The sequence below is a fragment of the Pinus tabuliformis genome, chromosome 4_2 (assembly GCF_031772625.1).
Source record: "Pinus tabuliformis cultivar Carrire ecotype Pingquan chromosome 4_2, CPIR1, whole genome shotgun sequence".
NCBI classification, from domain to species: Eukaryota; Viridiplantae; Streptophyta; class Pinopsida; order Pinales; family Pinaceae; genus Pinus; species Pinus tabuliformis.
In genome coordinates, this window is record NC_142304.1 from 871,531,281 (window position 1) to 871,559,201 (window position 27,921).

Here is a 27,921-nt window from a genome sequence, read left to right on the forward strand (position 1 = left end):
AGCCAAGTGGTACATTGAGTTACCACGGGCCTCTTTTTACAATTTTAGCCAGTTAGCTACCTCGTTCTTAACTCACTTTCAGTTACCGGTCAGATACGATAACGGTACGGAGTTATTAACTTCACTAAAACAATCAACCTCCACGTATATTTCCGATCACATTCATGAGTGGAGACGTCGAAGAAGGCTAGTGAAAGTTTTTATCCCGGACCAAATCTTAGCTGAATGGTTTGTTAAATCATTATTACCAAGGATTACTGAAGATGTAGCTAAGGCCGGAGTAGTTACTGAGGAGCAAGTCATTGCTCAGGCGCAATACCTTGACTTAGTTTACACTCAGTCGGGTACATTACACGAGAAGATTCTGGATCTTCCAAAGTCGAATCAAATTGCTGTTGCTCCTTCGGGATCTCATGCCGCTGATGTTATGATTGGTATCGTGAATACAAAGAGCAAGAAGAAGTCTTCCAAGGCTTCAACTACTCCTATTATCACTTTGCCCGATTCCCCGACAGGAGAGTCTTCTCCTGAACTTACCGCCGATATTCACGATGTAGAGTCATCTACGGCCAAATCAAAAAACGGTGGAAAGAAGAAAGGAAAGAAGAAGGCTAAAGCAGACAAGGCTCCGAAGGAGAAAACAGAAAAGTCGGAAACCAATGACGAAAAGCGCAAACCTCGATATCCTTGTCTTATTTGTGAAGAGGATCATTTTACGAGAGATTGCCCTCATCGGGCCGAGGTAGTGAAAATAGTCAAAGGTTCTCCCACTCCTGCTGTGTTAAAAAATCCATTTCCAGAGCAGGAGAATAAGATGATAGGTTCTTCCTCGAATGCCAGTGAAGAACCCATTTTGATGATGTCTCATGTGAGGATTGCGACTCGATCGCAAGATTATGGTAGTAAGAATCCTGTTGATGGTAAGGAAGCAGAATCTTCTCACTCTAACTCATCAACCTCAGCTCCTGGTTCCGATCCACTATAGATCGAGAAACCTAACCCAGACTTAGTAATTAAACCGCCTGCCAAGGGTGTACTTCGAAGGTCTGCTTTCAATCCACATGCGAGAGCGGCCCAGAATTACAACATTGTTGAGGACTTAGCTGTTTCACCCTCCGCGATGTCGGCGTTAGAAGTGCTGCAATCATGCCCAGCACAACGAAAATTGCTTTTGTCGGCTATAGGAGCTGTTGATGTTCAGGATCTGAATCTAATGATCTTCGATCTAGAAAATAGTATACCGCGTCTCCCCCATCAAATGGCTTTCCAAATTCCAGTGATAGTCAAAAACAGGCCTATTCATAGGACTGTGATTGATGAGGGAGCTTCTACGTGTATTATGTCGATTCAATGTTGGAGATCCCTTGGTTCTCCTTCGTTGAACCAATCCCCCACCATCCTTAAGGCCTTTGATGGCCGTGGGTTCCGTCCGTTTGGTATTCTACAGGAATTGCCTATAGGGGTAGAAGGTAAAACCGTTAGTCTGGATGTGGAAGTGGTTGATGCCCCTCTAGACTACAACCTTCTTTTGGGTCGAAGTTGGTCATATGCTATGACAGCGGTCGTTTCATCGGTCTTCAGAGTAATTAAGTTTCCACATAACGGTAAGATCGTGACTATTGATCAGCTGACATACTTTTCATCCGACCCAGCCTCTTCAGAGAGTATCCAGCATGTTGGTAAGACGACAGTCCCTTATAGGGACGTTGGTGTAGGTTTAGTTAAGGATTCCGGTTTACTGGGAACTTTTCCTCTCCCTCCACTCAGCGTAGAACCTTCGTTTGCAACAATTCATATGATTACATCAGAAAACATTATTTATGATGATTCTTGGTATGTCCCATCTGACTCTGAGATAGACTCATTCGGTAATGCTATGCCCTTGAGTCCATATGAAATTGCTTATGAAGCTCTCATGTCTTTTACCGACTTTCATTCGACCGAGGTCGACCAAATGAATGTGGTCAGTGAAGAATCACTTTTCACCTCAACCTTAGAACGGATAGCGTTTCTCGAAGTCGTGTCATCTGACGAACAACTTCGCGAAATCCTAAGTGTAGACGATCTACCATGGGAGGATCTCCATCACAGATCTTCGTTTTTACCTAAGGATGATGCATTTGAAAATGATTTTTCATCTATCTTTACCGCTGAATATGTCAAAGACGCTCAGGATCCAACGAAACATTCTGATTCAGAGTTGAATTTAGGGAATATTTCTCGTACTATTCCCATTGATATTTCAGTAAAGCCCGGAATTGAGGAGAACATTCATATAGGTGCCGCCTGTACAGAAGAAGAAATCCAAACTTACAAGGCCCTATTCCAAGAATTCCGCGATGTGTTTGCCTGGTCTTACGAGGAAATGCCGGGAATCGATCCTGCCATTGTTGTTCATGAAATAAAGACCTACCCGGATGCTAAACCCGTCCGGCAACGATTGCGTCAAATTCACCCTCGAAAAGCGGCTGCGATTAAAGCAGAAGTCGAAAAGTTGTTGAAAGCAGGTTTCATTTATCAGATCCCGTTAACGGATTGGGTATCGAATATTGTTTCGGTCAATAAGAAACAAGGAACAATAAGAATCTGTATCGACTATAGGGATATCAATCGAGCTTGTCCAAAAGACAACTATCCTACGCCTTATATCGATCAAATTATTGATGATTGTGCCGGAAGTGAAATGTTTTCCTTCATGGATGGTTTTTCGGGCTATAATCAAATCAATATTCTACCTGCCGACCAACCAAAAACGGCATTCATTTGTCCATGGGGGACGTTTTCTTACTGCAAATTACCTTTTGGGCTTAAGAATGCCGGGGCCACTTTTCAACGGGCGATGTCTTACGCATTTCACGACATCAAGCACATTGTGCAACCGTATCTCGATGATTTGCCTGCTCATTCTTTACGTCGAGCTGATCACCTCGTCCACCTACGAGCAATATTTATGAGGTGTAGGCATTATCGAATTCGGTTGAATCCCCACAAGTGTGTTTTCTGTATAGAAACAGGTCGATTGCTGGGATTTGTTGTTTCAAAAGCCGGCATTCGCGTCGATCCCTCGAAAGTCGAGGCTATCATCAAATTGCCTCCTCCTTCGAGTTTGCGCCAACTCCAAAGTTTGCAAGGGAAAGCAAATTTTTTACGCCGATTCATCCCAAACTACGCCGAGGTCACTAAAGGTTTTACACGGTTGTTGAAATAGAACGTTCAATTCTTTTGGGACGAGATTGCCCAACAGTCTTTTGATGCACTTAAACCGCGTTGACCCATGCACTGTTGTTGCATCCTCCCAACTACAACCAGGACTACTTCTTATACCTCGCAGCTTCGCATTCCACCATTGGAACGGTGTTAGTTCAAGAAGAATTCGGAGCGGAACATGTGATATATTATCTCAGTCGGACCTTAAATCCCACTGAGCTAAAATATTCGCATGTGGAGAAATTGGCCCTGGCAGCCGTTCAAGCTGTCCAACGTTTTCGTCACTACATTCTTCTCCGTAAAACTACAGTTATTTCGGATTGCAACCCTATGATTTACATTTTGACAAAACAACTGCTAGGGGGCAAGTACTCTAAATGGATCGTTATCCTGCAAGAGTTCGACTTGGAATTCGAGAAGTCCAAGTCTAAGAAATCCTTAGTTTTTGCGGAATTGATGTGTGATTTCCCGCGTACTGACACAGAGACTGTGGCAGAAGAGTCCATTGCGGACGAATCTTTGTTTCTTATCAGTACTTTAGATCCGTGGTTCGGGGATATAATCATCTATCTCCAAACCCAAACCTTTCGGCCTGAAGCTTCAAAAGCGGAACGTCGAAAAATTAGGTTTCAATCCCAGCAATACAAAATTATTGGAGATACACTTTATCGCCGGGGGGCAGACTTAGTTTTTCGACGTTGTCTAACTCACGAAGAGGCTGAGAGAGTTTTGAATGATTGTCACTCTGGAGCATGTGGCGGTCATATGTCTGGGTATGCCACAGCTCAGAAGGTGTTGCGCGCTGGTTACTTCTGGCCATCTATGTTTAAAGATTGTATCATTGCAGTTCGGAAGTGCCACAACTGCCAAGTGTTTGATCGAAAGATGCGCGCACCACCTGCTCCTCTCCACCCTATAATTGCCGTTGGTCCATTCGCCAAATTGGGTATCGACTTTATTACTTGTAACCCTCACTCGGCCGGGGGGCATGCATATATCATCCTCGCGGTTGATTATTTCACTAAATGGGCCGAGGCGATGCCTACATTCGACGCAAGCGGCAAAACAGCTGCAGTTTTCATATTCAATCATATAATAACTAGGTTTGGTGTCCCACAAGCAATCATTACTGACCATGGGAGCCATTTTTGAAACACCATGATGACTGAACTTACAAGCCAGCTTGGTTTGCGCCATGACAACTCTACTCCTTATTATCTGCAAGCCAACGGTTTGGTTGAGTCTATCAACAAAGTTCTGGTTATCATGATCCGACGAACCATTGGTATTCATCGGTCGAATTGGCACAACATGTTATTTTCGGCGCTATGGGCATACCGAACCTCAGTGAAAACCTCAACAGGGTTCACTCCTTTCCAGCTAGTTTATGGCTTGGAAGCGGTGTTACCCATTGAATGTGAAATCCCATCACTTCAAATGGCTGTCGAATTACTCCCAGCTACTTCCGAAGAGGAGAAACGTTTATTGTACTTAGCTAAATTAGATGAGACTCGACGTGACGCTGCATTGGCAATCGAGACTCACGCGAAACGAATGAAAGCTCAGTATGATAGAAATGTGACCCCTCGAAGTTTTTCGGAGGGAGACCTAGTGCTTTTATATGATCAAGCTAACGATAAGCTAGGTGCTGGAAAATTCGTTCCTATGTGGCATGGACCCTATATTGTAAAGCGAAAGCTAGCAAAAGGGGCTTATGAGCTGGTAGATTTTGATGGGGACTCTTTAGGTAAACCCAGAAATGGACTTTACCTAAAGAGGTATTATGCTTAAATGGTGGGTATGGAGAATTTTTAAGTTAGGTTAGGTTTTCTTTCTAGCTAGTATGATTGTTAGTTAGTCAGTGTGCTTAGCTTAGTGAGTGTGTTTTTCGTCGTTATTCTGACTTATCTTGGTTTTGATCTTGATATTGTAGATGTCGACGCCCCTCCAAACATACATTGGATTTGATGATGGTGCTTGTCGTAGTACACGGAATATCTCTTCCGCAGCTTGGGTTATCTATTCACCCTCTGACGAGTTAGATTCTATGCATGGGGTAAGCCTCGGTCAAACAACGAACAACATTGCAGAATACAGTGCAGTGGTTGAATTATTATCCGAATCTATTTCATTTGGAATTCGACGTTTGATAGTGAGGTTAGATTCTGAACTTGTTGTATTACAGCTTAATAGAGTTTATGCCATTAGAAATCCTGTATTATTAAGGTTGTTTTTGAGAGCGCGTCTCTTAGAACGTGAATTTGATTACATTGAATATCAGCATATTCCAAGGTCCTTAAATACATTAGCAGATGCAATTGCTTCTCGAGTGTTGGACAGACATTTACGATAATCATGCAAGTAAATTTAAAAACATTTCATCATACATGTTAAACAAGATAAGCCGGTAATAATGATATATATATAGATAGGAATGTGTCAAAAAATATACATCGTCTTCGATCATAGGTTGAAAAACACCTTATGATCGGCAAAAATGATAGAGTACAAAAAGTCAAAAATGTCACATGTGTCTACAAAGTGACTAGCCGATCACTGGTGGTGCTCCCTGTACGACACCACTGCACGGGCTACCTTGCGCAAAAATCTCCTAAACGGTCCAAGGACCGCGACTACATAGCGCTGAAGTCTGATAGGAATATCATCCATAGTAGTCTCAGGTATATCCGCCGTCAGACGTTGTAGATCATGCTCCAACTCAGCTAGTACCTCTGCAGCCGCCGTGTCCTGTGGGGCCGGTACCGGTGCAACTGGATGTCTCCTCTCAAAAGGCCGGAGGTTGGCTGGACGCTGTGGACCAACATCTGCATTTCGAAAAATTTTACTGTCAGTTTTGAGACGATATATATAAAAAACAAAAAAAATACATAATTTGAAAACTCGTGAAAAATAAAGTACCTCTGTCATCCCATTGTTCTCCCTGTGGAAGAACCATGTCCGGATCACCTCGAAAATCTACTCCGGTATACGGAAAGTCCTGAATCGCAAACACCTGGTCCTCTAACCAGTGAAAATAACTGTCAGTGAATCGAACAACTGCCGCACCCTCGTCCGGATGCCGGGCCATCACCGCAACCCATCGTACCAGCTTTGGCTTCTGAGGACCCAAAATATCAACAGTGAGATGCTGAGGGATCAGCATCGGAATTCTCTCTAGGGCAAAGCTCACGACTATAGGCCCATATCCAAAGGTCTTTAGTCTCCCGGTCTTTGCCCTGGTCAGTTGAGCTTTCAAGTTAGCCGAAACCGCATCACACCAGTTGAAGATGGTGCCTTGGAGACAGTCAATTGCCATCCGCATTTGGGACCCAGTGGCAATATGTAAAGTGGCTGAGCCACAAATCCTGGTCACAGTGAAAGCTAAGACCATGAGTTCAGGCCAAGAGACGTATTTGATCTCTATGCCTTTCGCATGGTGTCAATCAGGTAGGCACCAATCTGCTCGGAGACTATCAAGGGATTGGCCACCCGGCCTAGTCCCAGCCAGATTGAGTTGCTCACCTCTATTCGGCAAGCCAGTGAGAAAGTAAATATCAGAGGGCTCTATCTCGAGTTGTTGCCCCCCGATATAAAAGCATTGCTCTTGAACGTTCCATCTCTCGACCAGCCACTCCAAGAATCTTACCTGAGCCCTCATGCCAGGTATGGCCCAGTATTTGTATAATCCACATCCTCTTAGGGCATCAAGGGAAGGTTGATGATTGATTGCAGCTTAATCAACCTCCTCATGCTCTCTTTCTCTCCAATCCAGCATGATAAGTGCCCTACACATGAATAAACAGGCATTAAAATAAATTTTGGGTAAATTCAATGGTTAATTTGGGAGCTTGGGGTTTCAAAATCCGCATTTTGCAGAGGACGCACCCCGCGTTTGGCGCACAGTGCGCCGGGACGCAGGTGGCCTGAAGGTAGCCTGCGTCCCCCGACCTTTTCCCTGTGTAGGAAAAAGTTGAGGGACGCAAGCCAGCCTTTAGGGAACCTGCGTCCCCCGCAGAGCGGTTTTCAAAACCCAAAACCCCCCAAAAATAAAAAATGAAACCTAAAATAAATTTCTAAACGGATGAAATTGACAAGGAGGATGTTGTGAAATACCTGGAAGAGACGGCGTTCGATTCTAACGGTCGGATTTTCCGCAGCGACCACGGGAAGTTTCTTGTCAAAAGCTCCTTTTTCAACCTCAACAGTCAAACGGTAAAAATGACATGGTAAAAAGTCTTTTTATAGGTTTTTTGGATGAATTTGTTCATTTTTCACCATGGAAAGATGTTTTTCGATGTATTTTTGCCTATCTTAAACAGGTATGAGTAATGTGTCGCTTTTGTGCAGGACAAAGGGACTTAGAGGGAAAATTGTCATTTTTTCACGAACAAAATATCAGAGTCATCTTTTAAGCCCTTTTCTGACTCCTAAAACATGAAAAGATTGCCGAGCGTTTCTTTTACACTCGTTAAAATGGACTTAAAAGACGGTCCCCTTATAGCTCTTTTCTGACCGTAAAATCAGGAAAAGATTGTCGGGTTTTTGTCGTTTCAAACTCGATACGGAAATAAAACGACGTGTCCTTGATCGCTTTTTACTTTTCAGGTCAGTGGCACTAATTATGAAAGTACTCCTTGGTCGCAAGATCAAGCGGTTCCCCCAGGTATTATTTTATACTTTTTCGGGCTTGAGGGACACAAATCTACGAAAAAGTTCAACTTGGAGTTTTCTTAAGTTTTTCAGACTCTCTAAAATTGAAAAACACCGAGTTTCTCCTATACTGGGCTCGTTAAACATTTCACAGTAAAGGACCTGTTCAATTACAAACAGGAACGAACCACTCCTTCCTAGGGTTCGAATCAAAACTGGGTTGGACTCATCCGAAGGATGAGCTTATAATCAAGCATATGTTATCCTCCTTAAGCTTGTTAAAAATAAAGAGGTACTTGCCAGAAATGGTGGGGGAAAAGAGAGAAGAATGAGCCTATTTGTTACCTTTTGTCTCAGAAGAAACTTTATTACCACTCTTGGACACGACACTTTTCATTCACCTGGGTTGGGAAATTCTTTACCTCACAGTTGATCAAACCACTTTTGAAAATCTTCAACCGGGTTCCGGGGATTAACTTTGAGTTATTTAGCACCAAACCATCTGTCACGTCGTTATGTGTTCAAGAGGTCTGCAAACAAAACTTTCATCTGCAAAATACTTTTGACCATCCCTGAGTCAGTCCTTACAGCAACATTTCTTCAACTTGAACAATGATTTCGTGTTGTGGGCTTGCCTGCAACGGGTCACTTTCTATCGACATCAGCACATTATCTAGAGAGATGACTTAGAAATCGTCAGTGCCTTGAAGTCTGCATGCATCAATGGCAGGTTTCTCGCCTTTGACGTCAGTTTACATCATTGACTTTCGATCGAAGGATTCCGTGAAATGTTCAACATCAACTCATTCATTCACATCTCATGGATTGTACTGGGTACTTTGAGAACCATTGACATTACTGGTGGTCTCTCTCACGCTTGTTAACAGTTCACATCATCGACTGGTAATCAAGTGGTTTCTACCATGTTCGACATCGACTCATTTATTCACATGGCTAGGATCGTACCAATTCGAGAAGTAGGAATGAAGACCCTGGATCGAATCTTTACCATCCAGGCTGCGAGGAGTTTTGTATTCATTATCTAAGTAGACTAACCATAAATAAATGGTTGCGCCCATACTGTGTCTACAAAAGTCTATGATTAGGATGTACTGCAAAATCATTCCTGTATCAGAGTAGTTAGTCTGTTAGTTAAAGTTTTAATCTGAGTATGGGAATGCCTACCTCAGTGATGATACAATCTTATACATGTATTTTGTGTTGAAAATTGCAGGTTCTGACCAGGCTCTCCACGAGATAATCCTCGAAATGATAAAGCGCTTCACCCTTCCTAGATAATACGAAACCATAATCTATTCCAGGCTTCGCACTTTAGGGGGCAATCTGTTACACTAAAAAATGTCACCATGGCTATTTACAGTTGGTATGGATCTATCAAAAGTCATACTACCCTCTTAAGCAAGTCTTATGCCTCTGCTATCCATGTCAAACTCCAAGAAAGAGAGAAAGTCTTTATAAATGTGTTTATCTCTGGGTACGCAGGTTCTCTCAAACCTTGCCTGCGGGTACGCACCTATTGTTCATGAGGTCTACGTCCAAGGACGCTCTGTATCTAAAGGGGCAGGTGCGTCCCTCTGAAAAGGTTAAAATGCGCAAGTTTTATCTTCAAAAACTTACTTGTGGTCATTTCTAGAGCATTATAGAAGGTTGTTTGACGTGTATTGAGCGCCTCCAGATGGTTCATGCACTCCTACCAAAGAGGAACTTGTCCCATCAATAAGGGAGTGATCCCATCCAAAGAGGGGACTATCCCATTGATGGTGGACCTGATTAACTTCCTCTTGAGCACTATAAATACAGGCATTGGGCCAGAAGGAAGAAGGTTGAAAGCTATACATTTCTAAGGGTAAATGCTGCAGGAATTAGGACTCCCATTTAGAAGCTTGTGAGGAGAGATTGCCATCTTTTCTTGTTCTATTTGGAAGTGGGTGAGCTTTGTCAAAGTAGAGGAAGACTCTTGTGGACCCTGGAAGGAGCTTGCACAACACCAAGGCTCAGGTTGTAATGGTTCCTTTTGATTACCTTTAATGCAAATTGGTCCATTCTTCTCAATAACTTGTTGTTTATGGGTTATTTCATGTACTCCTTGGTCTATATGTTGAATATGCTTTGTTTTATGTTATAATCGGGTGCTATTTAATTGTTTGACTGTTGGTGATTGCAGGTTTTGGAGAAAAGGAAGAGCTCATCCAGATCAATAAAGCTTGGACTTCTACAACAGCGTTTGGACAAAGGTAAGAACGAAACACTTGATTTCTCATATCATAATGCATGTTTAGAGAAGGATAGCTCCAGTTTGTTTTGTTTGTCATTAGAATGTCTTAGACTTCTAGGAAGGTCGGTTGTGTCCGCACTCTTGACTGATTCCGTGTGACAAGGTGAACATGGAGAATATTGACCACACCAGCAGTTGCACAAGACCATGTGATGGCCCACTACAACCAGTAAATAGGTCTGCAAATATATTTCCTAATGCACAGACAGGATGACAGCTCTCTGGCACTAAGTAAACAGAAACCTGCATAACAAATTCAATGATACATACTAGACTTCAACACAAAGGTGGGATGATAGCCTCTCTAATGTTAAATATCAAGAGCACATGAATAAATGCATAACAGGCACAACCTAGAACAGAGTAGAAATGGAAAGTGAGCAATTAACAACAAAAGAAGCTTGTATTAGCTGAAAATGAAGACCATACGCTGCAAGTATCAAAGTAGTTACAGTCTCCAGAAGTTGAACCTTACATCAAAACAACAACCATCAACCCTGATTACATCTATGTTCTGGGTATATATAGAGTTTGATTACAAAGATATGTTGTTGTTCTATGCGTGGAGGGGTCATAATGGACCACCAACCGCTTTAACTCTCTGATGGCGTCTCTGCTACAATCTGCTTGCTTCAATGAATTAATTTGACATTCTCTGGTGCTCTGTTGTACTCCTCGAGCAGGTGGAGTGTCGTAAAGGAGGAAATCCCTTAACTGCTGGATGCGCTGATTTGCCCGAGTCTTGTCCTTTCCCTTCTCAGCCATCATATTTGTTGAATGTGGTGGTTGAAGAGTAACTGCGCGGAGTGGTGAACACTGGCCACCTTCGTCCTTTCGGGAATATGAAATGGCTATGTTGCGATGTCTATGCTCCTTGATCACTCCTGTTGTGGGTTGCATCGTGTTGTGCTATCGCCTTTCCACTTCCAACCTTCTGTCTCTGTCTCTCGGCCTCTTTTAGGTGATGGGATGGCTATTCAGGCCTTTGTGATCTCTTGAAAATGTTTAATAATGATTGTTTTCTGTTGTGTACAGAAAATGTTGTAACGCTGAGAAATCTCGCCCATTCTGCTTCTTTTGGACTTCAAAAAGTCCACAAACATGATTAATTCCTTTATCGGGTCCGCCCTTCAGGTTGCTGTCGCATATCTTAGCCGACCGATTCCTTCGCTTCCCTTTGTATTTTCATTTATCTAACAAAAATATACCAAATACATTGAAAACGGCTTGTGCGCGGACTTGAAATTTTATAAGAAATCATTTGTAGTGCCATCGGGTCCGACCCATCGAGTCGCATGCATGTATATGTAAAGCCCCTGCCCCTTTGGTTTCCGCCGATAGCGATATTATTGTGGACCCGACAGGCATTGTAACATGGTTTAATAGCAATATCGCATCTGATAGGTGCAATCGGTAATCGGCCATCGGCAATGTTATAGACATGACTTATAAAAGGCTTCCTGAAAGCTGCGATTGCGATTGCGATAGGATATGGTTTTCTGCTAAATGAAGCGGTGATCCGAACTTAAATAGGAACGCAACAAGTTACAGAGATAACCATAAACATAGATATGCAGCGGAAATAATACTTCATTTCATTAATGTAAAACACTGAAATATGCTTACAAACAGTAATGGAAATAAACCAGCTAGGGCGATGGTAGCTTATCTCTAAGCAGAGATGTGGTGGCTACATGCCTCTGAACTTTCTTACAATGAGGCTCAAGGGATTTTTTATTATTGAACAATAAGAGAAAACCCTAAACAACAAAAACCCTAACCTGAGGAGATGTGACACCAAGAGTTTGTGGGCCCCGTTGGGGTGAGTTGGATATCCAACTTCCTGGGATCGCGAATTGGTCATATTATCTCTGTTTGGTGCACATGATAACCCATTGGAAAGATCTCTCAGAGGAATACAACGAAAAAGATGATTTTTTGACATATAAATCGCTGGCTGTAGATTTCCCAAAAAAACGTTGTTTAGGGCCTCAAAACGGCTCCAGAAGTTTAGGACCCAAAAGACTGCTAAAAATAGTAAACTTTGCTATAATTAAGGAAACTAAAAAACTGAAAGAAGCACTGGTAGGGCTCCAAGTGGAATTAGCAGGTGGCCACCGATATCCACCTGGATCAAGCGGCCCCTGTGTATGCCTTGGACCCTTTTGAGAACAACCAAGCAGACCAAGCCTATCTCTTATCGTAGAAAATCCTCGTTGTATAATAGAGCTAACACTGGCTCCTTTTGGGATGAGATCCTCCCTGTGAGGTCTCAAGAACTTGCAGATCAATGCCTTTCCTGGGTTCTTGTGTGGTTGCAACAAATTATTTTACTGTTGAAAATTTTGAACCCTTCTCATATATGAATATTGGAGTGGAGATTGATAAGAATGGTGAGGGAGTGTTATAGAATGAAAAGGTAATGATACCTCACAAACTGAAGAGAGTGTCAACCTTTGAGAAAGGAAATGGAAATGGATGAGGAATTAGGATGGAATTATAAGTGTCTTTCCAAATACAAATCCACGGCATTGAATGAACTTAGCTTAAATAAAGGAAAAAGAAACATACCTACACCTACCTAATAGATATTATAACAATTCATTGATAAGTGTTGTAGCAACTCACTGGTAGGTGTTGTGGCAACTGGCTGATAGGAATTGTAGTAATTGAAGTAGAACCTATGATGGCACTTGTAACAATAGCAACTCCTGTAATAATCTACATGGAAATTTACAACAATTGTATATGATCAGGTGATCTATTTTTAACTCAAAAATGAAAGTTATTAGAAAGTCTTGAAACCATCGCCAAATAGAAGTTCTTGTTATTATGAATCAAACAACGTTCGTTTAACCTCAATTCAACACTGTATACTCAAGTTATCTTGTGATGATCATTTAGTGAAACAACTAAAATTGAGAAGGGCAGCGGACTCAGATTTTGTATTGCTGAGTTAGCAAGGTGACTCTGTAGGGTACGACCCAGTGACAAGTTAGAACATGGCAAGTTTTGGTTCACTGGTTTTTGGGCGTATCTGATTGGTTCATGCTTAATTGAAGTGGACCAATGAATGGGTGCCACATGGCCTAGTCCTGGGTTGCCATTTGGCAGCCCAACGTCACTTAAAAATTTGGTGTGGGTCAGTCGAAGGCCCAACCATATTTAGACCCCTCACCTCCTAGCTATCATTCTAGCGCTCTACCAACTCTGCTCACTGTGGTGCTTGTTATATTATGGGTAGAACCAATACTTGAAACTTTATGTCTCCATCATTTGGAAAGAGGGGTCAGGATGCTAGTCCCAACCCCCGGTCACTTTATTTCCACACAACCCTTGGCTGAGTTTTCGAAGGAGCTCACCAAAGAGGGTTTTCGTAATGACCCTTAGCCCTCGTTCGTGTCCACCACATGCAACCATGACACGGAGCAAAAGGAGCTATCGATGGTGGGGCTAGGGAAACGCCCTAATCCTTTGTCTGATGCACACCCATAGGACCATCGTTTGTAGGTTTAGGTGCCAATGATAGGAGATTGAGGCAAGGGGCCAGCCACAACTCCTATGGACCATTACATCACTGCACGCCAGGAGATACGGAGCTCGATGGGAAGACTAGGCTATTAGTCCGACCCTCAGTTTGATGGCGCTAATATGACCACATGTATGACATTGAGGGGATTAAGTGGCAGGGGTAGGCATTAAGGCAGAACCCTCAGCCCTGTGTGCCAATATGACTGCAATTTTTGGACTTGTGGGGTGGTTGGAAAATTTAATCATCCAACAGAATGCATTGGTGGAAAGCGAAATTGTTGCTCATTTAACAAATTTTGGGGGAAAATTGTAGAACAGTTACACATAAGGTCCAATTTGTAGGATGATTGACAGTCTTGTTCACGATAGAGGTGAAGAGCTCATAGATTTTAGAGTTTTAGGCCAAATTGAGCTCAGAAAGAGTCCACTTAGCATTTTCTCGATGTTTTGAATCCATTGGTGACCTCTAATGTCTAATTTAGGCACATCTAAGTAGCCTTTGTGCATGCTTTAGAATAAAGGTGTATTGATCAGTCAAGGTTTGGAAGAATTTCTGTAAGGTATTTGGGCTTGGAGAACACCTTGTAGGGGTATTCTCACCTTCATAAGTCTACTGCAACAATTGTAACTTATAGGGTTCAGCTCAGGTTTAACTTCTCTCAACATCAAGTTTTATTTATGTGCTTCAATGTGGAATTGAAGCGTTCACATGCTCTTTTTAACTCATTTCATTTGGAGTATGTCATATTTGTAGGAGATGTGTTGTGTTGTTGTTGTTTGTGAGAGTTCTTTGCAGGAGGACATTACCTTTTAGGGGTAATAGCCACCTATTTACTTGTAGAAAACATTTATGTACTTCATTTGATACTAAATATATGAGTGGTGTACTCATGTTGACAGGCCCAGAGATGTAGCCCAGGAGGGGTGAACTCTGTCAACAAACATTTTGTTATGCTCTTTATTATGATTACATGGATTATGTGTTTTTATGTTCATTATGGTAAGTTACATATGAATATTAATTCATGACTTCAAGAGACATTGGAAAAACTTTTTGTTTCAAGGCCCATTTTTACCTTGTAAAGTGTCAACATGGTCCTAATTTTTTTTTATTCGATTTTGGAAAAAAAGAAAAAAGTTAACTACTCTAATTTCAGATCAGTTTGGTATCAGAGCACCACTTGACCAAGTTGAAAAAATGGGCAGCCAAGAGTCTCCAAGAGCTACAGGAGCAAAATTTGGCTCTTTGTATGGACAACATAGAGTTGAGAAGGATGTTATAAATATATGAAGAGGAGAAGATGAACATATGTTTTTCATAAAAGCAAGTGCTTGATGATCAAAAGGTGAAAATATGAATGACAAGTTTAAGGAGGTAATCGAAATCTCAAGTACCATTCCTTCCATTTACGTGCATAACACTTATTTTTCAATGTTTGATCAACATACCAAAGGATTAGGTATGAATTTTCTTTCCACGATGGATTATGAAGGTGGATGCCTTGACATAAGTGGCCAAGATATTGTCAATCCATTTATGGCTCAGGGGAGACCGAAGTATCAGGGATTGGGTTATGGTTGAAGGGAGTTTGGAGAATGCCCCAAACGGCTTGAGGAACATCAACCATCTGAGGATGAGATGTCACCACCTTGTGAAAATGTTAATTCATCTCCCAAGTGCATGGAAATTTTGAATAATTGTGGAATAAGTACCCTAGTACATTTTGTAATGCATTTGACGATTGTGTGGATATATGTGAGATACATATGATTATGGTTAAAAGAATGAATCAAATTTTTGGCATCAAGCATAATGACTCTCCTTTAGATGAGAGAACTTCTATGTGAGAAAACAAGAGGAAGTTCTTATGTACTCATTGCAAGATGCATGGACATAACATTGAACGATGTTTGAAGTTACATCAAAGATTCTTTCAAATAAAGGTAAAGAGATTGTGCTACATAACGCAAGGGAAATAAGAGGTGGTAAAGAAGACATAACAATCCTGAGCGACCTTCAAGACAATGATGATGAAAGAAGAGAACCCATAAGCCTAAGAGAGGAAAAGTTTGGGTATAATTTATTGTAAATTTGTTTTGTAAATTTTGTAATTACTTGTTGTCATTACCTATTTAGATGATTTTGTAAAGCGAACAATCATTAACTATGTTCAACAAGTAGAAGTTTTTCATTGATGTATGTATTTTCTTGTTATAGTCCACATGTTATAGGACTTTTATGAATGTACAAGATTTCCGTTCAAGGATGTCTACGTGTTTGTCATATGTTCACTCATACAAGTATTCGATTTCAAACTTGTGTGTATAGAATCTTTGTTTTCAAGATTGTATAAGATGACTATGTTTTGTAGGCAAGGTCAATCATATCATGCAACATTTTGCAGCACTGTACTTTTTATGTACAAGCTCACCTTGAAGACATTAAAGAAAGTTTATTTTTCTTTTTAATTCCAAGATGGAGTTAAGTTTTTCTTCAAAAGTTTAAATTCAATATGAACTATTTTTGAGCCATGTAAAGATCAAAGCAAAGAGAGTGTTCATATTCCACTCATCATTCTTTTGTTCTTGCAACAACAATAAGTATCTTCACTAATTTTTTTCCAAGACAACAGGTCTTCATGAAGAAGATAGGTGAAGTGCCTTGATTGGGGCTTGAAGGACACCAATTGAAAATTTTCCATTTTAGATTGAGTTTTTAGGTGTTTTTGAGTTCTAGCCTCTTTGTATTAACTAGGAAAGTAAACTTTTGGAGTCCAAAAGTTCCTAGTTGGGAGGTGTGATCAAGTGATCAAATTTTATCTCAAAAATGAAAGTGCTTAAATAAATAAAAATAATTTGATTATTTTCTCAATATTTTAGATTTATTGTTACTCTTTTTATTCATTCCTTTGGCTTGATCATATTTTTTTGTTCTTTTTTTCTAAAGACGAACAAAACTTGAGAGTTTGAAACATTGATACTAAAACTATTTATGTGATGGATTTAGATCTACTCTTGAAAGTCTTTAGCTGTAGGAATATTGAGAAATTTTAGAAAATAGAAGAACTGTATCCTCAGTAATTATATTATTACATATACAAAGCACTGGTTGAAACTTTTAATTACTACCTATACAAAGCACTGGTTGAAACTTTATATTGGTAGACGGTGGAAGTTATTTCCACCAAACTCAACAAACGCTATAGTTTGGCCTTGGGAGACCTCAAACTTTTCAAAGCACAATTTGGCCTTACGCGCAAGACAGAGGTCGATTGAAATACCTGTTTCGCCGCTGTCCAAGGGGATCACCTTCTGTAACCTCTGTTCGCCGGAGCTCCATAGTGAATTTGTTCAATGGTTGGATTTTGAATTTCCCGGATTTGAGCAGATAATGTATCGATGATGGTTGGTAAGGCGTTTATGAGCCTCCACGGAGGGTTGGTAAATGTCATTAATACACCAAAGTGGAGGCGGGCAGCTTGGCTGGCAGGAACAGGGCAGACGGCAGAGTCGCCGGAGCTGGGTGACCCGTATTCGCTGGAGGTTGGAGATGGGATGCATGTAACATGCGGCATGATCCGAGATGCGATGACGTCAACCGGGGCTGTCACGAAGGTGTAAGGACATAGTATTTATAATGGTATAGGGTAGGAAATAGGAACTGCCGGATCTGACACCCCTCCTCGAGGCCTCCACCAAACTTACCAATCACAATGTCTTCAAAAAGCCTTCATCCAACCACTCAGGAGAGGGGATGGCAGGATAAACTGTTGAACATCAACCAAGCAACACCTCGGCAGGGACCAGCGGGAGGACCTGGGCTCAGCAATCCGCCCCAAACACGTGCAAACCAAAAACTAAGAAATACCAACACTAGAAATCGAAGTCCCTGAAATAGCTGCGTACAGGGTGTATATGCAAGAGCATGTCCTCATTTGCAACTTTATGAGCTTTTCGCAGGAAAAGAAGGCTCTCTACTGGTGGATACAACAAACATGGCGCCTAGCAAAAGAAAGCATCAAGCTGCGGCGATCCAAACTCTAAATTCATTCGTGCAACAATACTCTAAATTTACCGAATTCATTCGTGCAATAATAATAGCAAGGAAATTAAAAATATAAAAGCCATTCAGGGCACATAAATTCAAAACAAAATCAAAATATCAAAACCTGGGATCCAAACTGAGGCCATTTATTCGTGCAATAATACTCTAAATTTAGCGAATTCATTTGTGCAATAATAATAGCAAGGAAATTAATATATTCAGGGAACATTAATTAAAAAAAAATCAAAATGTTAAAACCAGATAAGACATGTGAATTTTCTTTTAATAAAACAACATGTTCTACTTGCAAAAGCAATTTTTAAGAAAAAAACAAAATTAATAAAACAACATAGTTGCAATAAAACAACTTGAATGTTATTTTAATAAAACGACATGTTCTACTTGCAAATTGCATTTTCATCAGTCCCTACCTTCACCTTCTAAATTACTATAGTAAAACATATACAAGCATGCCACACAGTTGGACCCATTCATTCGTGCAATAATAGGTCTTATTTATTTTGTTATTGTTTTCAAACGTCCTTGTTGTTGTTTGCATATTAAACACACTAATAAGTTGGATATGCTACTTAAAATAGTAGATCTGAACATCATCATGGACAAACAAGAGATATATCACATTTATAAATGTGGGTTCTCCCTTTCATCTGGTTAATTTTCCATTGTTGGTTAAATTGGAGCAACAACATCTTATTTTTATGGCTACTAGTTCTTGTGTGGTAGTAGTAAGACCTTTTATTGTTCTTACTACTAGTTCTTGTGTGGAACCAATAAGGAATTTTATCATTCTTACTACGGGTTCTTGTGTGGTCGCAACAAATTCTTTTACTATTGAAAATTTTGAACCCTTCTCATGTATGAATATTGGAGTGGAGATTGATAAGAATGGTGAGGGAATGTTATAGAATGAAAAGGTAATGATACCTCACAAACTGAAGAGAGTGTCAACCTTTGAGAAAGGAAATGGAAATGGATGAGGAATTAGGATGGAATTATAAGTGTCTTTCCAAATACAAATCCACAACATTGAATGAACTTAGTTTAAATAAAAGAAAAAGAAACTTACCTACACCTACCTAATAGATATTATAACAATTCATTGATAAGTGTTATAGCAACTCACTGGTAGGTTTTGTGGCAACTGGCTGATAGGAATTGTAGTAATTGAAGTAGAGCCTATGATGGCACTTGTAACAATAGCAACTCTTGTAATAACCTACATGGAAATTTACAAAAATTGTATATGATCAGGTGATCAATTTTTAACTCAAAAAATGAAAGTTATTAGAAAGTCTTGAAACTATCGCCAAATAGAAGTGCTTGTCATTATGAATCCAACAACATTCGTTTAACCTCAATTTGACACCGTATGCTCAAGTTATCTTGAGATGATCATTTAGCGAAACAACTAAAATTGAGAAGGGTAGCGGACTCGGATTTTGCATTTCTGAGTTAGCAAGTTGACTCTGTAGGGTATGACCTAGTGACAAGTTAGAACATGGCAAGTTTTGGTTCGTTGGTTTTTGGGCGTATCTGATTGGTTCATGGTTGATTGAAGTGGACCAATGAATGGGTGCCACGTGGCCCAGTCATGGGATGCAATTTGGCAGCCCAAGGTCACTTAAAAATTTGGTGTGGGTCAGTCGGAGGCCCGACCATATTCGGACCCCTCACCTCCTAGCTATCATTCTAATGCTCTACCAACTTTTCTCACTCTGGTGCTTGTTATATTATGGGCAGAACCAATACTTGAAACTTTATGTCTCCGTCATTTGGAAAGAGGGGTCAGGATGGTAGTCCCAACCCCCAGTCATGTTATTGCCACACAACCCTCGATTTAGTTTTGGAAGGAGCTCACCAAAGAGGGTTTTGGTAATGACCCTTAGCCCTCAGTCGTGTCCACCACATGCAACCATGACACTGAGCAAAAGGAGCTATCGATGGTGGGGCTAGGGAAAGGCCTTAATCCTTCATCTGATGCACACCCATAGGACCATCGTTTGCAGATTTAAGTGCCAACGATAGGAGATTGAGGCAAGGGGCCAGCCCCAACTCCTATGGACCATCACATCACTGCACGCCAGGAGATACGGAGCTCGACGGGAAGACTAGGCTGTTAGTCCGACCTTGAGTTTGATGGCACTAATATGACCACATGTATGACATTGAGGGGATTAAGTGGCGAGGGTATGAAATCATGATTCACATTTCTTTTCTTCTCATCATGAGTTTCCTCTACTACCTTTTCACCATTAGGAAGCATTTCTTGTAGCAACTTTGTGAAACATTCCTTCAAACCTTCCATGTATTTCCTCAAATCATCCATGTTGTTTTTCAGTTTTTCTTCTATACCATCGATCTTAGCTTCCATCTTAGCTTCTTTACTTTTTGTGAGAGAAAAATGTGTTGCACTTGGCCTTGTAATATTGATATATCATGTTTCATTTCATGATCTTCTGCATGTGTCATAATAGAGCTTTCAGGTTGCTTACTCGGTGTTTCCAATTTTTTTCTTCAGGGCATCAATTAATAATAATTATGTTTCACTATGCACTTTGTTCAAATATCTTAGATCTGCAAGAAGGCTAAAACCTTGAAACAAATTGCATCAATGTGTTGCCTAACAAATCACCTATAAGCATATAATAGAGATATTGTTATATTTTATGGTTTTTATCCATGCAATTGAGCAATGTAATAATTTTAAGGAGATATGTCACACTTATAGTTGCACCTTTCGAGAAATAAGTGCTAAACGAGCACAAGTGCTAAATGAGAAGAAGTTGACATTAGAATTCTTCTATTACTATAGCTTGCACCGTCTTTTAAAATATTAAATAACAGAGAAGAAACTATCATAAAATACACCAAAGATGAGAAGAACAACTTGACATTAGGATTCTTGTATTAAAAATCAATCAGTCTTTTACATCAACAACCATATGCTCAAGGTCCAAACCAGAAAAATGAAATTAGAATAACATCCTCTCTTCCAGCATATGTGTTTTTATACATATTACATTACAAATTTAGGTTGTAACTACCCATTTTCTTCAAATATGTGCATGATTAAAAAAATTGGAAATTGTGCATTTTTAACAAATCTGCCTCACAAAATCTATTGCATCTCTGAGATCATGATGAATTTTGGAAAAAATCCCATGGTAGCCCTTTGACTCAAATGGGAGCATAAAAACATCACTACAGATAAAACCCATCTTCAGTTTTCTCCAGAAAGTGTGCCAATATATCGATCCCCAAATTAGTGTTGGAACTTCTCATTCATATAAAAATACACATTAAACCCAATCCTTCATGTTTATGTCAAAATGAAAAGGAAGAGCATGGTATAAGAGTTAAAATTGGTGAAAAAAGGGGGTAAAATAATGTATCATGGGGGGAAACATGTATTAATATAACAATTCTAGGACATGAAAAAGAGATTTATGTCATAAGTTAGATTTGAATTCAAGTGGGGAGGTTAATAATTTTTCTGCAGTGACTCAAGCTAGACCAATTTGAACCTTTTTTTGCATGATGTATTTCTCAAGGTGGACTAGATTTTTATTTTTATTTTTACATTATATGTTTTTTTTAAGAAACCAACTAGGTATTTATACACTACTGAAGAAAAACAATACTTTTTATCATAATGTGTTTCCCAAGGAAATCCACTAGGTATAAAACTAAATGTCATGTCAAGAATCAATAATGATCTCATCAAGAGAGCAAGCATGTTAGCAAGAATGTTTGAAGCTAAGTTACATGAACTGTGTGAGCACCTAACTGATACAACTCCTTAAAAAGATAATCAACCATTTCAACATCATCAAAAATCAATCTCCTTAAAAAGATAATCAACAATTTCAACATCATCAAAAATAAATCTTTATGGTGACAATGAGATTGAATGTTGGTAAGAATTGTAAAACCCATTTGAGACCAAGGTTAAAAGGTGATAGAATTGACATGACTAAATATTTGCTTTTGGGTTTTGAGACTTTTCATACAAATGAATACTCTTTCGGTTTGTCAAGAAATAGCTGTAAAAATAGTGGCATATAGATAAGCTATTTTGGGTTATCCATAATTACCTGTAAAAATGGGTTTTTCGCAATTTCAAAAAAGGAAAATGGCTCCTTCGCTGCTCGCAATTCTCTGGTTAAATGTGGTGATATAAAAAAATCCTCGGCAGTGGTCACTGGCCCTGAGTAATACTAATCAGCTAAGCTTGTGGAATCGATAATTAGGTTTTCCTCTAGTAATGAGTAGTTGCCTTCCTAGACAAGGTGTATCATAGGTATGTGAGAGCAAGAAAAAAAACTAATTAATGTAAATAGATTTTAATCTTCTTAACCGCATGACACACCCAACGAGAAGACACACCCCACCAGAGGGAAAATAGGGAAAAATATCAGCGTCATGCCCGCCATTATGAATGTTGGCCTGAAAAATTCAATGTGACAACCTCCATTACAAATTCAATGCAACAACCTCCCCTCCATACCACTACCCTAGACTCTAGAGTGACTCTACAGGATAGTCAAAGAACAAGGCATCGAGGCAAGTTGCAACTAGAGCCCGGCGCAAAATTAGAAAATAATAAATATGTCTCCAAAATCCTCTCACGTGATTGGATAATAATTAGTAAACAATAAACGAATCATACATAATTCCAAAATAATTTTGATAACTTAGTTAACCATGAGTAATATTGATCCATATTAAAATAATGCAATCATAGTTGTGTTACAACATCAATTCGAGTTTCCAACCATCGCAAGGTTCCACTAGCTCAAGGTTCTACTGTCAACTCATGGTTTTGGGAGTTGCGGCAGTGGGTTGCAACGTAATTCCTAAGTTACAACAATGGCGTGAATTGAAGTTATAGCAATCACATGAATCAGAGTTGCAACAATGAAAGTTATCACAAATACGTGAATTGGAGTTGCCACAATAGTGACAACATGAATTGTATTTGTGGCAATGGGAGTTGCAACAACATCGTGAAATAGAGTTGCAACAGTGGGAGTTGCAACAACATCGTGAAATAGAGTTGCAACAGTGGGAGTTGCAGCAACATTGTGAATTGGAGTTGCAACAACATCATGAATTGGAGTTGCAGCAATGACATGAATTATAGTTGTAGCAATAGAGTTCAGAGTTGCAGCAACAACATGAATTATAGTTGTAGTAATAGAGTTCGGAGTTTGCCCAACGACATGAATTATAGTTGTAGCAATAGAGTTCAGAGTTGCAACAACTGTAAACAGAACATCCCCTATGAAAACATCATAACTTTCATAACAAAACATTTGGCATGTTGTTTTTGCAGATTAAGTCAAAGATAAATGGAAATATGATACCTTTTTAATGTGTAATCATAAAATCATGTAAAATACCAAGGAAATGCAATGGAAAACACCTTATGTCTAAATTTCACATACAAACATTAGAATGGACTAATATATAGTCATAGGAAAGTGAAAAGGAATTAATAATAGGGAAAAGAGTGTATAGAAATATGTCCATTACGAGACCTGTCATCTCTCCCTAGTAAAAATGTTGCATGTCCTCATGCAATGTAATACCTCTTATTAGCCATACTGGGGGGACACTTCTTTTGCCCATTGAAAACCTATCCCTATTGTGAAAAAATTTCATTTCCCTCAAATTCTTGTTGGGAATTGTTATATAGAATCTTTGAAACTTCAAAATTAACATCCTGGAACAAATTTAATGAGATTGTAACAACCATCTATAAGGAGTTGCATTGACAGTGTTGTAGGAGTAGTGGAAAACTTCTTTTATCCATTATCTACAAAGTAATTTAGTATAAAGTTCTGCAAGCATAATTATCGTATTTTATTATTTTCCCTCAAAACAAATCATAACCATCCGGTGCACAAATTTTGAGATATAGACAAACCCTTCCTTGCACATAAAAAGTATAGTAGCAGCAATATTGTTATAAGAGTAGTAACAACAACATCCTAATAGCTAAATTCTTGTGACATGATGATGTTTCATTTCCTATTCTTAGTTTTGTGTAGCAAGAATAGGTCTTATTTATTTTATTATTGTTGTCAAATGTCCTTGTTGTTGCTTGCATATTAAACACACTAATAAGTTGGATATGCTACTTAAAATGGTAGATTTGAAAATGATCATGGACAAACAAGAGATATATCGCATTTATAAATGTGGGTTCTCCCTTTCATCTGGTTAATTTTCCATTGTTGGTTAAATTGGAGCAACAACATCTTATCTTTATGGCTACTAGTTCTTGTGTGGTAGTAGCAAGACCTTTTATTGTTATTACTACTAGTTCTTGTGTGGAACCAATAAAGACTTTTATCGTTCTTACTATGGGTTCTTGTGTGGTTGCAACAAATTATTTTACTGTTGAAAATTTTGAACCCTTCTCATGTATGAATATTGGAGTGGAGATTGATAAGAATGGTGAGGGAATGTTATAGAATGAAAAGGTAATGATACCTCACAAACTGAAGAGAGTGTCAACCTTTGAGAAAGGAAATGGAAATGGATGAGGAATTAGGATGGAATTATAAGTGTCTTTCCAAATACAAATCCACAGCATTGAATGAACTTAGCTTAAATAAAGGAAAAAGAAACATACCTACACCTACCTAATAGATATTATAACAATTCATTGATAAGTGTTGTAGCAACTCATTGGTAGGTGTTGTGGCAACTGGCTGATAAGAATTGTAGTAATTGAAGTAGAACCTATGATGGCACTTGTAACAATAGCAAGTTGACTCTGTAGGGTATGACCTAGTGACAAGTTAGAACATGGCAAGTTTTGGTTCGCTGGTTTTTGGGCGTATCTGATTGGTTCATGCTTAATTGAAGTGGACCAATGAATGGGTGCCACATGGCCTAGTCCTGGGTTTCCATTTGGCAGCCCAACGTCACTTAAAAATTTGGTGTGGGTCAGTCGAAGGCCCAACCATATTTAGACCCCTCACCTCCTAGCTATCATTCTAGCACTCTGCCAACTCTGCTCACTGTGGTGCTTGTTATATTATGGGTGGAACTAATACTTGAAACTTTATGTCTCCATCATTTGGAAAGAGGGGTCAGGATGCTAGCCCCAACCCCTGGTCACTATATTTCCACACAACCCTTGGCTGAGTTTTCGAAGTAGCTCACCAAAGAGGGTTTTCGTAATGACCCTTAGCCTCGGTCGTGTGCACCACATGCAACCATGACACTGAGCAAAAGGAGCTATCGATGGTGGGGCTAGGGAAACGCCCTAATCCTTTGTCTGATGCACACCCATAGGACTATCGTTTGTAGGTTTAGGTGCCAATGATAGGAGATTGAGGCAAGGGCCAACCCCAACTCCTATGGACCATTACGTCACTACACGCCAGGAGATACGGAGCTCGATGGGAAGACTAGGCTATTAGTCTAACCCTCAGTTTGATGGCGCTAATATGACCACATGTATGACATTGAGGGGATTAAGTGGCAAGGGTAGGCATTAAGGCAGAACCCTCAGCCCTGTGTGCCAATATGACTGCAATTTTTGGACTTGTGGGGTGGTTGGAAAATTTAATCATCCAACAGAATGCATCGGTGGAAAGCGAAATTGTCGCTCATTTAACAAATTTTGGGGGGAAATTGTAGAACAGTTACACATAAGGTCCAATTTGTAGGATGATTGACAGTCTTGTTCACGACAGAGGTGAAGAGCTCATAGATTTTAGAGTTTTAAGCCAAATTGAGCTCAGAAAGAGTCCACTTAGCATTTTCTCGATGTTTTGAATCCATTGGTGACCTCTAATGTCTAATTTAGGCACATCTAGGTAGCCTTTGTGCATGCTTTAGAATAAAGGTGTGTGGATCAGTTAAGGTTTGGAATAATTTCTATAAGGTATTTGGGCTTGGAGAACACCTTGTAGGGGTATTCTCACCTTCATAAGTCTACTGCAACAATTGTAACTTACAGGGTTCAGCTCAGGTTTAACTTCTCTCAACATCAAGTTTTATTTATGTGCTTCAATGTGGAATTGAAGCGTTCACATGCTCTTTTTAACTCATTTCATTTGGAGTATGTCATATTTGTAGGAGATGTGTTGTGTTGTTGTTGTTGTTTGTGAGAGTTCTTTGCAGGAGGACATTACCTTTTAGGGGTAATAGCCCCCTATTTAGTTGGAGAAAACATTTATGTACTTCATTTGATACTAAATATATGAGTGGTGTACTCATGTTGACAGTCCTAGAGATGTAGCCCAGGAGGGGTGAACTCTTTCAACAAACAATTCGTTATGCTCTTTATTATGATTACATGGATTATGTGTTTTTATGTTCATTATGTTAAGTTACATATGAATATTAATTCATGACTTCAAGAGACATTGGAAAAACTTTTTGTTTCAAGGCCCATTTTTACCTTGTAAAGTGTCAACATGGTCCTAATTTTTTTTATTCAATTTTGGAAAAAAAGAAAAAAGTTAACTACTCTAATTTCAGATCAGTTTGGTATCAGAGCACCACTTGACCAAGTTGAAAAAATGGGCAGCCAAGAGTCTCCAAGAGTCTCCAAGAGCTACACGAGCAAAATCTGGCTCTTTGTATGGACAACATAGAGTTGAGAAGGATGTTATAAAGGTTTTCTAATATTTTCTTTCCATTGTTGTGATTTTTATATTGATTGGCGAATGTTTTCTAAAAATGATATTGCAATTACAGAAAAAAGGCAAGCAGATTATAATTTATTTAAAAATAGGTTTTCTAATATTTTCTTTCCATTGTTGTGATTTTTATATTGATTGGTTCTAAAAATGATATGGCAATTACAAAAAAAAGGCAAGCAGATTATAATTTATTTAAAAATATTTCACTTCATAGTTGAGTTTTTTTTAAATCCGAGAAGCGGTCAAGTTTCGACTGGTAAATTCGTTACTAAGGTACCCAGTTAGATCTACTCTTGAAAGCCTTTAGCTGTGGGAATATTGAGAAATTTTAGAAAATAGAAGAACTGTATCCTCAGTGATTATATTATTACATATACAAAGCACTGGTTATATTATTACATATACAAAGCACTGGTTGAAACTTTTAATTACTACATATACAAAGCACTGGTTGAAACTTTTAATTACTACATATACAAAGCACTGGTTGAAACTTTATACTGGTAGACGGTGGAAGTTATTTCCACCAAACTCAACAAACGCTATAGTTTGGCCTTGGGAGACCTCAAACTTTTCAAAGCACAATTTGGCCTTACGCGCAAGACAGAGGTCGATTGAAATACCTGTTTCGCCGCTGTCCAGGGGGATCACCTTCTGTAACCTGTGTTCGCGGGAGCTTCACAGTGAATTTGTTCAATGGTTGGATTTTGAATTGCCCGGATTTGAGCAGATAATGTATCGATGATGGTTGGTAAGGCGTTTATGAGCCTCCACGGAGGGTTGCTAAATGTCATTAATACACCAAAGTGGAGGCGGGCAGCTTGGCTGGCAGGAACAGGGCAGACGGCAGAGTCACCGGAGCTGGGTGACCCGTATTCGACGGAGGTTGGAGATGGGATGCATGTAACGGAAAGAGCTAACCAGTCATATATTGGGTATTTAATGCCCAAATACCAGCACGCAAGTTAACGAGATAACACGAGAGCGGGCAATTTCGGCATTAAATAATATTTGCCCGCTCCCGTGTTATCGGGCTAACTTGTGTGCTGGTATTTGGGCATGATCCGAGATGCGATGACGTCAACCGGAGCTGTCACAAAGGTGTAAGGACATAGTATTTATAATGGTATAGGATAGGAAATAGGAACTGCCGGATCTGACAAACCTCCTCGAGGCCTCCACCAAACTTACCAATCACAATGTCTTCAAAAAGCCTTTATCCAACCACTCAGGAGAGGGGATGACAGGATAAACCGTTGAACATCAACCAAGCAACACCTCGGCAGCAGGCCTGGAATTTCAAATTCTTTGTGCCTGTGAAATTAAAATTTGATGACATTTTTGTATTTTTTTTACCCTTCGTTTTACGTTTTAACTAAATATGTGAGTGTCATTGAAAACTCTATTTTAATAATTTTTGTAAATTTATTCCACAGTACACAATAAGTCATCAAATGGAGGCTGATAATCACTGTTGTTTATAATGATTCTTGTTAGATTGAAAT

The 27,921-nt window shown here is 39.5% G+C and overlaps 1 protein-coding gene across 1 annotated transcript in view; it reads right to left on the reverse strand.

Moving 5' to 3' along the window:
- Positions 1–17,024, reverse strand: part of LOC149172446 (uncharacterized) — a 34,433-nt gene extending 17,409 nt beyond the window's left edge. Inside the window, exon 1 of the mRNA XM_089426325.1 lies at positions 16,966–17,024. Coding sequence (XP_089282451.1) covers positions 16,966–17,024 — 59 coding nt within the window. The remainder of the gene's footprint in view (positions 1–16,965) is intronic.
- Between the last annotated feature and the right edge of the window lie 10,897 nt (positions 17,025–27,921).